The 13086-nt window shown below is 45.6% G+C and overlaps 2 protein-coding genes across 8 annotated transcripts in view; one reads left to right on the forward strand and one right to left on the reverse strand.

The window, feature by feature from the left end:
- ptprub (protein tyrosine phosphatase receptor type Ub) overlaps window positions 1–13086 on the forward strand; it is a 1172978-nt gene that overhangs the window by 420268 nt on the left and 739624 nt on the right. For 6 of the 7 annotated variants that reach the window (XM_085962902.1, XM_085962905.1, XM_085962901.1 and 3 more), the window contains exon 3: window positions 1064–1186. The exons of the other annotated variant lie outside the window; for it this stretch is intronic. In XM_085962902.1, the coding sequence (XP_085819028.1) occupies window positions 1064–1186 (123 nt within the window). The remainder of the gene's footprint in view (window positions 1–1063; window positions 1187–13086) is intronic. 7 annotated transcript variants of the gene reach the window in all.
- Window positions 5801–7135, reverse strand: LOC147103369 (coiled-coil domain-containing protein 169-like). Its single transcript, XM_085962900.1, has one exon. The coding sequence runs from the start codon at window positions 6904–6906 to the stop codon at window positions 6574–6576; it is 333 nt and encodes a 110-aa protein (XP_085819026.1). The 5' UTR covers window positions 6907–7135; the 3' UTR covers window positions 5801–6573.

Consider the following 13086-nt stretch of genomic DNA (forward strand, 5'->3'; position numbering starts at 1 on the left):
TTTCCTTTTCAAGTATATATCCCATTCCTATTTGAAAGTTATCATTGAATCTGTTTCCCACCACCCTTTCAGGCAGTGCATTCCAGATCAAAACAACTCGCTGTGTAAAATAATGTCTCCTTATCTGCCCTCTGGTTCTTTTGCCAATTGCAGGAAACTCTCTTTTAACCGGCACCTAAATATCCAGAAATCGCTCTTAACCGGCAAAATTCAGGAGTAGGTTCAGGTAAGTTTTACTATATATTAGTGGCCGTGTAACCGGGGCTCCTGCACCTGTGGCCGTGCACGGGGCTCTCGTACCTTGGTAAGCATACCTCTCTGTAATCCGGACTTTTTGATCAACTGGCACCACGCCGGTCCTGTCGGTGCCGGATAAAAAAGAGTTTCCTGTATTTTAAATCTATTTCCTTTGGTTACCAACCCTCCTGCCGGTGGAAACGGTTTCTCCTTATTTACTCTTTCAAAATCCTTCACAATTTTGAACAGCTCCATTAAATGTCCTTTGCTACTCTAAGAACAACCCCAGCTTCTCTAGTCTTTTAAAAGCCCCTTGTACATTGATGGCCCCGCAAGGCGATTGGTTTATTCTAGTGAGTAGCTAGTGAAGACCAGGAAGGCCCGAGGCTCAATCTGTGCTGATTAGCTGATTTCAACCAGGTTGGGGTTGGAGTCTATTATAGGCTTGAGTTAGGGAGGGGAAAGTTGGTCAGGGTTTCCACCTCTGATTGTTATCCATCAACTTCCACTAAAACTGTGTGTGTGTGTGTGTGTGTGTGTGGAGACAGTGGGGAGTACAGGATTGGGCTTTGCTGGGATGGTCCCTGTGGTAAAATATCCATCCAGGCTGTCTCATGAATAGTGGCTACCTGGGCAAAGTTACCAGAGGGCAACAGGTGTCGTTTGGAACTTTGCCCCAGGAAGAAGACGATGCTTTCAGGGAAGGGGAAAACATTGGTGAGAAAAGAACCCTTTATGTTGGTTTCTTGCTGGCTTGGTTCAGTGAGTTGGGTAGATCACTGAAAATGCCACAGGAAAACTAAACTGTCTGCTCCATTGTCAACAGGTGAATGCACCTTTGATGAAGATTCTGGTCCCTGTGAATATGTCCAAGGTACTGATGATGACTTTGACTGGCAGCTCATCAGGATTCATGGTGATTCTCGGCAGACCTTGGACCTCCTTCAAGGTGAGTTGTTGCTATTTTTCCCCCCCTCTGTTTCCGTGCAATAGGTCGTGGAAATATATGGTTGCCAGTGCCATAAAATCTCTGGGATGGGTGGTGAAGAAAATACCCTGGTGAGGTATTTAGATAGTTATTTTTACTATGTGTGCAAGGCAGGAAATACATGATGACTTAATCGAGCCACTATTTACATCTTGTGCTCCAAATTTATTGCACAATCAGAGCAAAAGACTAAGGTTAAAGAAAATCTGCAAACTGTAGGTAGTATTTACTGTCAGCGATGTTACTACAGGAGCAGTAAGAGAGCATGTACCAGATTTCTTTCTCTATTATCCCATTTAAATAGCAGAGAGGGGAATCTGGTATGAGCCCATTAAATGTTCATAATCAACAGTAAATTATTAAAGGTTCATGTTGAATCAGGCCTTGCTGTGTGAATTTAAGGAGCAGTCCCGCCAAGTTGAGGGTTTGGTTATGTGGCAATTACCCTGTTTGTTTTGTGGGTTTCAATCAACATCGGAGAACCCAACTGCACGTGTTACGGTTTTGTTTCTAGTCACTGGACCTGCCTCGTTGCTTGGGAAACATACGTCACGGCAAGACCTAGTCAGATAGGATGGGCTGAACTGCTCAAGATTTTTAAAAAACCTGTGCAAAAGCAAAATACTGCGGATGCTGGAAATCTGAAATAAAAACAGAAAATGCTGGAAATACTCAGCAGGTCAGACAGCATCTGTGGAGTGAGACACAGAGTTAACGTTTCAGGTCAATGACCTTTCATCAGAACTGGAAAATGTTACAGATGTAACAGGTTTTAAGCAAGTACAGAGGCAGGGGAAGGGAAGGTCTATGATAGGGTGGAAGGCAGGAGAGATTGAATGACAAAATGGATGATGGTGCAAGGCAAAAGGGGGTGGTAATGGGACAAGTAAAGAAACAAAAGATGGGTCTGGAAGAGGTGTAGATGGGAATAGCAGAATCAGCAACTGCTATCTGAAAAAAATGGGGGGCAGAGGTTATGATCTGAAATTGTTGAACTCCATGTTGAGTCTGGGGGACTGTAAAGTGCTTAATCAAAAGATGAGGTGCTGTTCCTCAAGGAGTGTGAAATATTAGATGGGATAAACATAGAGAGAGAGGAAGTATTAAGAGGTTTAGCATCTTTGAAAGTAGATAAATCACCAGGCCTGGATTAAATGTATCCCAGGCTGTTGAGAGGCAAGGGAGGAAATAGCAGAGGCTCTGACCATCATTTTCTAATCCTCCCTGGCTACAGGCGTGGTGCCAGAGGACTGGAGGACAGCTAACGTTGTGCCATTGTTTAAAAAAGGAGAAAGGGATAGACTGAGTAATTACAGGACAGTCAACCTAACCTCGATGGTGGGAAAATTATTGGAAAAAATTCTGAGGGACAGTATAAATCATCATTTAAAAAGTCACAGATTAATCAAGGACAGTCGGCATGGATTTGTTAAGGGAAGGTTGTGTCTGACTAAGTTGACTGAATTTTTTGAGGAGGTAACAAGGAGGGTTGATGAGGGTAGTGCAGTTGATGTAGTCTACATGGATTTTAGCAAAGCTTCTGACAAGGTCCCACATGGCAGATTGGTCAGAAAAGTAAAAGCCCATGGGATCCAAGGGAAAGTGGCAAATTGGATCCAAAATTGGTTCAGTGGCAGGAAGCAAAGGGTAATGGTCGATAAATGTTTTTATGACTGGCTGTTTCCAGTGGGGTTCCACAGGGCTCAGTACTAGGTCCCCTGCTTTTTGTGGTATATATCAATGATTTAGATTTCATGGTAGGGGGCATGATTAAGAAGTTTGCAGATGATACAAAAATTGGCCGTGTGGTTGATAGCGAGGAAGATAGCTGTAGTCTGTAGGAAGATATCATGACTGGTCAGGTGGGCAGAAAAGTGGCAAGTGGAATTCAATCTGGAAAAGTATGAGGTAATGCATTTGGGGAGGGCAAACAAGGCAAGGGAATACTCAATAAATGGTAGGATACTGAGAAATGTAGAGGAACAGAGGGACCTTGGAGTGCATGTCCACAGATCCCTGAAGGTAGCAGGACAGGTAGATAAGGTGGCTAAGAAGGCATACAGGATACTTTCCTTTATTAGCCAAGGCATAGAATATAAGAGCAGAGTGGTTATGCTAGAATTGTATAAAACACTAGTTATGCCACAGGTAGAGTACTGTGTACAGTTCTGGTCACCACATTACAGGAAAGATGTGATTGCACTAGAGAGGGTACAGAGGAAATTTACAAGGATATTGCCAGGACTGGAGAATTTTAGATATAAGGAAAGATTGGATAGGATGGGGTTGTTTTCTTTGGAACAGAGGAGGCTGAGGGGAGACTTAATTGAGGTGTATAAAATTGTGAGGTGCCCAGATAGAGTGGATAGGAAGCACCTATTTCTTTTAGCAGAGAAAAAGTAACCAGGTGGCAATAGATTTAAAGTAATTGGTAGAAGGATTAGAGGGGAGTTGAGAAATTTTTTCACCTAGAGGGCAGTGGGAGTCTAGATCACGCTGTCTGAAAGGGTGGTCGAGGCAGAAACCCTCATCATATTTAAAAAGTACTTGGATATGCACTTAGTGCTGTAACCTACAGGGCTACGGACCAAGAGCTGGAAAGTGGGATGAGGCTGGATAGCCTTTTCGACCGGTGCAAACACGATGGGCAAAATGGTCTCCTTCTGGGATATTCATGGAGTCTCCTCCTCCCGTCAGTTGTTTAATGGCCCACCACCATTCACGACTGGATGTGGTAGGACTGCAGAGCTTTGATCAGATCCGTTGATTGTGGGATCGCTTAGCCCTGTCTATAGCATGCTGCTTCTACTTTTTAGCATGCATGTATTCCTGTGTTGCAGCTTCCCCAGGTTGGCACCTCATTTTTAGGTACGCCTGGTGCTGCTCCTGGCATGCTCTTCTACACTCTTTATTGAACCAGGGTTGGTCCCCTGGCTTGATGGTAATGGTAAAGTGAGGGATATGCCAGGCCATGAGGTTACAGATTGTGGTGGAATACAATTCTGCTGCTGATGGCCCGCAGTGCCTCATGGATGCCTAGTTTTGAGTTGCTCAATCTGTTCTGAATCTATCCCATTTAGCACAGTGGTAGTGTCACACAACACAATGGAGGCTGTCCTCCGTGTGAAGGCAGGACTTCGTCTCCGCAATGACTGTGCGGTGGTCACTGCTACCAGTACTGTCATGGACAGATGCATCTGCGACAGGTAGATTGGTGAGGACGAGGTCAAGTAGGTTTTTCCCTCGTGTTGGTTCTCTCACCACCTGTTGCAGGCCCAGACTGGCAGTTATGTCCTTCAGGACTCGGCCAGCTCGGTCAGTAGTGGTGCTACCGAGCCAGTTGGTGATGGACATTGAAGTCCCTCACCCAGAGTCCATTCTGTGCCCTTGCTACTCTCAGTGCTTCTGCCAAGTGGTGTTCAACATGGCGGAGTACTGATTCATCAGCTGAGGGAGGGTGGTAGGTGGTAATCAGCAGGAGGTTTCCTTGCCCATGCTTGACCTGAAGCCATGAGACTTCATGGGGTCCAGAGTCAATGTTGAGGACTCCCAGGGCCACTCCTTCCCAACTGTATACCACTTTGCCGCCACCCCTGGTGGGTCTGTCCTGCCGATGGGACAGGACGTACCCAGGGATGGTGATGAAGGAGTTTGGGATATTGGCTGAAAGGTATGATTCTGTGAGTATAACTAGGTCAGGCTGTTGCTTGACTAGTCTGTGGGACAGCTCTCCCAATTTTGGCACAGGTCCTCAGATGTTGGTGAGGAGGACTTTGCAAGGTCGACTGGGCTGTAGAGAATTAGTTGATGAAGGAGAATTAGGTGTTTGGTATGAAAGAGGCAACTGAACTTCTTAGAGACAACTTTGCCAACGAAGCCCAATAGTATTTGTGGAATTCTTTACGAACATCCCCCTGCCCCCTCAAGTACAGGCCAACAGTGCATTTCCTGGTTATTGGGGTGGAAAAATTTGTGACAGAGAAGCTTTTGATTGTGTATGATTGGGTACCTTAGTGCATTACATAGAATGTACAGCACAGAAATAGGCCATTCGGCCCAGCTGCTCCACACGAACCTACATACTTCATAGGTATATTTCCTGGATTCATTGACCAATTTGGAGTGCAGGGTTTTTTTTTTAGCGCACACACCAACAGTCAGATCAGATTTTTATGGGAAAGGGGCCCTTTCTCTTTCATTTTTGCAGTCAGAATAATAACTTTGCCCAGCAGTTGCAAATTTACATGGCTGCAACAGCTGAAGTTCTTACAAGGGTAGGCCTGGAATTTCCTCGTTGATGGTCCAGCCCTGTCCGCTGCAGTAACTTCGCCAGAAATGCAGCGGAACCGCACGTCTGGCAAAAGTACATCAGCAGGGTGGGACCAGCCACAAGGAAGTTCCAGGCTGTCTCTTGGAAATGGGAGGCTGGGAGCCGGTCAACAGATGACAGACAGCTGTCCCTGCCGCGTCTCACAAACTTGAATCAGGATAAAATTGACAATTGGGGAAACCCAGTGAAAGAAAGAGAAGAATTTTTTTTTCCCAATTTTATTTGTCACAACCAAATACAACAAATGAAATCCAGTCAGTGAAATGCTTTTTTCTTAACGAGCCGAGCGCAAGGACGGCAGCCATCTTCATCGGCGCCATAGAGCCTTTCATGATCTCACAATGTCCCAAAGCACCATGCCCCATAGCCAATGAAGTATGTTGAAGTGTAATCACTGTTGTAATGTAGGAAAAGACTGCACCCAATTTACACACAGCAAATCTCACAAACAACAGATAATCTTGGTTGAGGGATAAATGTAGGCCAGGACAGGACGCCAGGCGAAATCGTCAGCTCTTCTTTGAATAGTCCCAAGGGTCTATTTTACATACACCCAACAGGGAAAACAATGCCTCGATTTATTGTCGCAAATGAAGGATGGCACGCTGGACAGTGCTGCGTTCCATGGTACTTTACTGCTCGAGTCTCTGCAGTGGGACTTGAACCCAAGACCTTCTAACTGAGAAGCGAGGATGCTACCACTGAGCCAAATCTGCTACTTATTCATCCAATATTTCAGCAGCCCATCCAGGGAAACAATTAAGGGCAGAGATTTTTAATAGAAATTAAATAAAACATTTAGGTAAGAATACTATCATTAAAAATAACTACACTAAGTAAATCTATTACATATTACCGATGTACAAATAATTACTACCAGTTCAACAAAACTAAATATATCTCTAATTTAGATTAGCAACAATTAAACAACCCTTCTAAATTAGGACATAAATACTGTAAATAACAGGTTTCTTTGACAACTATAACACCCTGTCTGTTCCATAATAATATTCTAACGTCAATGCTTCAATTTTGGAAGCTGTTTCATTGCTGCAGTCTTTTTAATTGGTCCTTTCTTGAGATCTAAAATCCTTTGAGTAGTTGGCACATTGTACTTTCCTTTCAAAACTTTCTTTTCTCTTGATCCTATTGCCTTCTGCTTCTTTGCTGTTTCAATCGATAAGGATGCTTGTGCAATTTCTGTCAGGTATGTGCGACGTTCATCATTGGCTTTATGATAAGCCTTTGCTTCTTGGTCTATTCTCCACTCATAATTTTTCAGCTGGTTTTGAAGGCTTTTCTTCTCTTTCTCCAGTTGCTTTATCAGTTGTTTTAGCGCACCTACTGGCATCTCCTCATATGAACGTACAGAAGACAATCTGTCTGCAGGATTACCACGAACGTACTCCACTTTCTCTTCTAAAATTCTAATTTGTCTCTCTCGTTGTATATTCAGCTCCTGTTGGGTTTCATACCTAGTTTTCTACTTATTTCCTTCATCTTCAACGCTGTCTAATCGCTTTTCCAGTTGAGACACTGTGTTTTGCAATTCAGAAGCAGATTGATCAAGCATATCCTTATATTTCATAGTGTGGACGGTCTCTGCTGCAACAAGAAGAAAGAACTTGCATTTATACGGTGCCTTTCATTACTTCAGGACGTCCCAAAGTGCTTTACAACCATTAAAGCACTTTTGAAGTGTAATCACTGTTGTAATGTAGTGACATTTTTAGAAAAGAAGTGACAGTGGAAGGATTTGCTCTTTGTTTTGGTTTCTGGCTTGTTGTACATTTAGTTCCATTTTTATTCTAAGGTTTGAGTGCTTTGCCAGTTTTTCACATTTCCCTTTGTTGCTCCTTTTCTCCTCTCTTGATGCTGCTGATGATTCTTGCTGGGGTAATAGTTCCATGGGTGCCATCCCGTACTTGGCTGAAATAGCCACTCTTTGGGGGAAAAATTGAGTCGCACCCTCTTTGGGGCGCTAACTTCGCCGGGGCGCTACTTTTAGTGACCTGAAAAAATTAGCACCCCCGCGGCCGAAATTCACATGTAGCGCCCCAAGAGGGAAGCGGGGTGCTACTGCAAGCACTCTACCCCCCTCTTGGGGCGCTGCGAGTGAATATCGCGGAGCTATGTGCCGCAGCGCCACGTCACGCCGCGGTACTGCAGGCCTGGGAGGGGCCTAGCGCAGTGCGACCCGGGGCCCAGCTGGGCCACCAGGGATCGGAGTGCCAGCAAAAGAGCCCGGCACTCGAGTATTGCGGGGCTCATGGAGCGCAGCTGGCACTCCACGGGGGGCTGCAGAGGAGGCTGGGGACGGCAGAGGTGACAGGCCAGCAACATAAATGGCCGCCCAGCACCTCCCCTTTAATTTGCGCCGCCCTGGCCACAGGTAGGCCCCCCTGACCCCGTCGGATATGGCGTCAGGGGGCGCTACCGAAGATCGGGGCCAGGTGCTGCGTACGGCGATGACGTCATCGCCGGCGGCGACGCACCGCGGGCCGCTAATGGTTACCGTCGCCGCTAACCTCCCACTGAATTTTGCGGGAGGTGTTGGCGGTGCCACACCCAGGCGCTAGTTGCTTTGCGCCCCGTTAGCACCCTCTTGGGTCGCTAATGGGAGTCGCAAAGCAACCAAATTTTTAGGCCTTTATGTCTGAATCTAGACACTCTTGCCTAGAAATTCCCTACCTTACCGCTGACCGTTAGCACCGTATTTCTGCAACAAATGGCGGGCGCCTCACTTCCGGCGTGTGAAAACAGCGGCCGCCATTTTGGTGAGGTTGATAGCGCTGCCGTTGCCAGCGCTCGCCTCTCAAATTCAAATGTGTGAATTGTGACGTCAATCGGTGTGCAACACCTGAGTTGACGCACGACTGCAATTTTGGACATTGCTGCACGCCCTAACGCCCTATCCTAAACCACGCTGGGAAGAATATGTGTGTAGCAGTACTGCAGAGACACTGTCCGTGCTTCTTTCTGGACGCACACATCTTTCAGGTAAGTTTTGATTTCAGCTTTTGGACCTTTTAAAATATTGAAGTTGTGTTGGTGCAATACATTTAAAAAGTTGTTGGTGTGCAGGGAATGCAGCTGGATGGTGGCAAGGCTTTGGATGGTAAAGGAAGGCTTCTGAGAAGACATAAAATGCTGGAAATACTCAGCAGGTCAGACAGCATCTGTGGAAAGAGAAACAGAGTTAACGTTTCAGATGGAGATGCTGGCTGACCTGCTGAGCATTATCAGCATTTTCTGCTTTTATTTCAGATTTCTAGCATTTGCAGTATTTTGCTTCTGAGAAGACCACTTGCTCACAGTCCTGGGGGGGGGCACATGGAGATGAAGCAGAGGCAGCATTGCGGACAAGATGCTCGCAGAGGGAAGAGGAAGATGAAGACGCAGAAGAGTAGGAAGTGGAAGGAAGGATGTAACCCAGACTGCCCCTTTCTGGCCGGGATATCTGGGATCGAATCATTCGCCTGCGGTACTAGTGACCACAATCCCAATTCCCCTTTCAACATTTGTCCCACACCTTACCTTCCCTCTGTTACTGACCATCACCGCGTCCTCTTGACCACAATGCAGAAATAAAAGCCACCACAAAGCAAACTTTCCAATCCAACTTTATCCATATATGCATACAATATGACATCAAGAAATCAATTAATCACCCTTGTGCAGTCCCTTCGTGACTTCTTGCGTGTGCCTATTCCTATCCTAGTGATGTCACGCAGTGCTACCCCAGTGTCTGCAGCTTGGCTGGTGGAAGACTGCTGACTTTCAGTGGGGTCACTGCAGATGCCCTTGCAGGACGATCTTGAGCAGCTGGTGGCTGGGAGTGTGAAATTGAGTGACGGTGTTTCTTCTTCTTCTTCACTCTCCTCTCCCTCTTCTTGGTCAACCACTGGCTGGAAAGGCTGGATTTCTTGGGAGTCTGAAATGAGGAAGGCACAAGGGTAGGGTTGTGGTGAGGGGAGGGCAGGAATGCAAGAGCTGCATGCTTACATCATGCGCAGCTTGTACGTCAGAAGATATTGTGGGATGAGAGGGACATGAAACGTGAGAAGGAGGATAACATGAGGATACCAGCATCTTGTATTCTTTCAGCCCTGCCACTGGCCAAGGGCTCAGCCATGCCCCTGCCAAAAAGGCCAGCATTGTCTCCTCCAAGGGGGTGAGGTGAAGCTAGGAATGTGAGGTGTGCCTTGAGTTTGGTAGAGATTATTGGTAGGTGAGTAATGGGGTGGGGGGTCGTGCGTTGAGCAGTGTGTGAGGCTAGTGGTGCAGTTGGTAGGAGATGGCTTTGACGATGCATTCACTGACCTTGACTGGTCTGAGCTCATGAAACTTCTTTGGGAACTGGAGCCAGGTCCTGGCGGGCGGGGTTACACTGCTGGCAGTGACTGCATCGGCGAACTGGTCCCACATCCTTCTTTGTGGAGGGCCTCCTGGCCCCCTGTGGGTAGAGGACCTCTTCACTTGGCCCTCTACTCAAAGCTGGAGTGCTGTGTGCGCGACCCTGGGTGCCCTTTCCTTGGCCTGTTGAGCCATTTGTGTTAGTGCTGAAGCACTTTTACCATTTTTTACGTGCAGAAGGCAGAGCTAGACACTGCCTATTTTTAAACGATCTTTTTTTTTCAGAAGGCAGTTCCCCTTCAAGGGCTCGAGACTGCTTTCTAAAATGATAGCCTTGCTTTAAGAAAAGGCAAGCCTTGTTCCAGGGACGCTATGGCCATGCTACATTGGGCTTCCTGCTGAGTGCACAGCCTGAAGCAGCGCGTTCGTTGCTTGGCTGTGCGCTCCAATCATTCAAATCAGCAGGTAGCACCAAAATAGCAGCGCTGCCTGTGATCTTTTTACGGGCGTGAGCGAATCTCGCCCTGCGGTGGCACCGCTTGTTTTCAGGCTCTATCGAATTTCTAGGCAACTTGAATCTTAACCCAAACTGAAATAATATATTTTGTTAAAGTTCCATAAGGGATGCACTTGATCCAACAGTGACTCAGTGAAGATGGAGGGTATTATAATAGGAATATCTCATTTCAATAGCTAATCTAAATTGGATTTTACACTCTTGGTCATTGACAAGATAAGTACGCTTCAGCTTGTTGAGAGATTATTGTAAGGCTTGGTCGATGGGCTGTGATCTGTCTCTGAAACTGCAAATGCAATGTTCTTGCAGAAGGACTAAGGAATTCTCATTTCGCTACCATTGCATTAAATCCATTATACGAGGGGACCAGAAATTGCAAATATTACTTGTGAATTACTGGGATTGGAATGAAATTAACAATGTAGTGTTACAATGAACCGACTCCTCACAAGTACAGCACCAGAGACTTTACATCTGCTATACAATGCTAAATACTGGGCAAAGATTTTAGTTCTTAGTCACTTTCCATCCACCTCATAGTTAAAGTCACTAAAACTTTCATAATTTGATGCCAAACTCTTTCCCCCAAATTCTGTTAATATTTCTGCTTGTATTAGCTTGCTTTTCCAAAAAAATACTATTTTAGGGGCCAGTTGTACTACAGCTATCTGTACAGTTTAACACAGGAAACAGCAGTCATTGTTATTTCGATAGCAAAATACTGCGGATGCTGGAAATCCAAAATAATAACAGAAAATGCTGGGAAAACTCAGCAGGCCAGGGCAGCAACCATGGAGAGAGAAACAGAGTTAACGTTTCAGGTCGATGACCTTCGTCAGAACTGGAAAAAAGCAGGAAAAAGAATAGATTTTAAAGCAAGTTAGGGGCTGGGGGAGGGGATGAAAGGAGTGAGGACACAACCCGTATTACCCAATAAATCTGCTGTGACACCGACAATGCCGTCCAACACAGCATCTTAATTGCCCTTGCCAATATTTTTTTTAAAAACGGGTCTGCATTTTACAACATTTTAATGTGGGTTAAGAGCAATTTGGGTCAGTAAGCAACATTGAAAATGCCAGATGAAAGCTGAGGGTCAATTCTTACTCACTGCCAGCAAACGCCTTTATTCTGTGGAACTTCCCCTTTAAATTCACATTCGGCACCAGCACCAAGCATCCACTGTTTGCTGCACTTCTGAAAGATACGATCTTCCTGGAATGACAGCAGTTAAAATGCTATTGGACCAATTGGATTAATTGAGCCAATGTTTTTGTTGGACAATTGACTTATTTGAAAAATAGAATGTATTGTACTTCAATAATCATTATTCTCTCTAATTGGTCATTCAATCACACCTGCTAAAATTTCTCAGGTCTGATCAGCTGCCAACACGCCACTTGAATTCATGACCCAGCACAACTGGCCAAACCCACACACCAAATGAGTGGTTCTTCCTCTGCTCTACTTTCAAGCATACGCTCTGTATTTTGTGGCTAGTCCAAATGTTCTCCATTCAACATCGTGGTCAACAGAGAGGCTGGAAGTGATTTCCCTGCAGCATTAAAAACACACTTTTCAGACGAGTGCATAGTGCCCATGTTCAATGGAGTTCAATATGGAGACGTGTGAAGTGATGCACTTTGGGAGGACAAATATGGAAAGACAGTGAACAACTTCTCCTTTGACTCCACTCATTTCCTCCAAATCAAAGGTGTTGCTATGGGTACCCGCATGGGTCCTAGCTATGCCTGCTTTTTCGTGGGATATGTGGAACACCCTTTGTTCCAGTCCTACTCGGGTTCCCTCCCTCACCTCTTTTTCCGGTACATTGATGACTGTATTGGTGCCGTCTCCTGCTCTCGCCCTGAACTAGAAAATTTCATTCATTTTGTCTCCAATTTTCACCCTTCCCTCACCTTCACATGGTCCATCTCCGACTCTTCCCTTCCCTTCCTCGACTTCTCCGTCTCCATCTCTGGGGATAGGTTATTGACAAACATTCACTACAAACCCACTGACTCCCACAGTTACCTGGACTACACTTCCTCCCACCCCACCTCCTGTAAGGACTCTATTCCATTCTCCCAGTTCCTCCGTCTCCGCCACATCTGCCCTGACGATGCCACCTTCCACACCAGTGCTTCCGACATGTCTTCCTTTTTCCTCAACCGAGGATTCCCCCCTACCGTGGTTGACACGCCCTTGACCATGTCCGTTCTATCTCCCGCACTTCTGCAGACCCGTTTTTTAAAAAAAATAAAAAAAAATATTGGCAAGGGCAGTTAAGATGCTGTGTTTGACAGCATTGTCGGTGTCACAGCAGATTTATTGATGTAATATCAGACCTCTGTTTAGGGACGGGCAGATACACGGTCAAGACTTTTGTTCAGTGACAGTTCAACTTTACTGTTTGCTCATTGGATAGGTGCTGAGCATGTTTAACTTGAAAGGAGTGAGGACACAACCCGTATTACCCAAGCAAAACTTTACTTTGGCATAGTCTTGCTTACTCTTGTTTCTGTTGGCTATCTTCTCCTTCACATTGGAAAGGCTACATGTCTAATTTGGGCTACGTTCAAAATTAAAACTTGGATTTTTTACAAAAAGTCATAGGTAAATAAAATGATGCCACTATTTCAACAACAGCTTGCATTT

This window comes from Somniosus microcephalus, chromosome 20, assembly GCF_052327205.1.
Source record: "Somniosus microcephalus isolate GS21.2 chromosome 20, FLI_Smic_1.0, whole genome shotgun sequence".
Classification (NCBI taxonomy): domain Eukaryota; kingdom Metazoa; phylum Chordata; class Chondrichthyes; order Squaliformes; family Somniosidae; genus Somniosus; species Somniosus microcephalus.

Bases quoted from the DNA above. Each gene is read 5' to 3' on its own strand.
- LOC147103369 (XM_085962900.1), bottom strand. From the start codon at position 6,906: ATGCCAGTAGGTGCGCTAAAACAACTGATAAAGCAACTGGAGAAAGAG.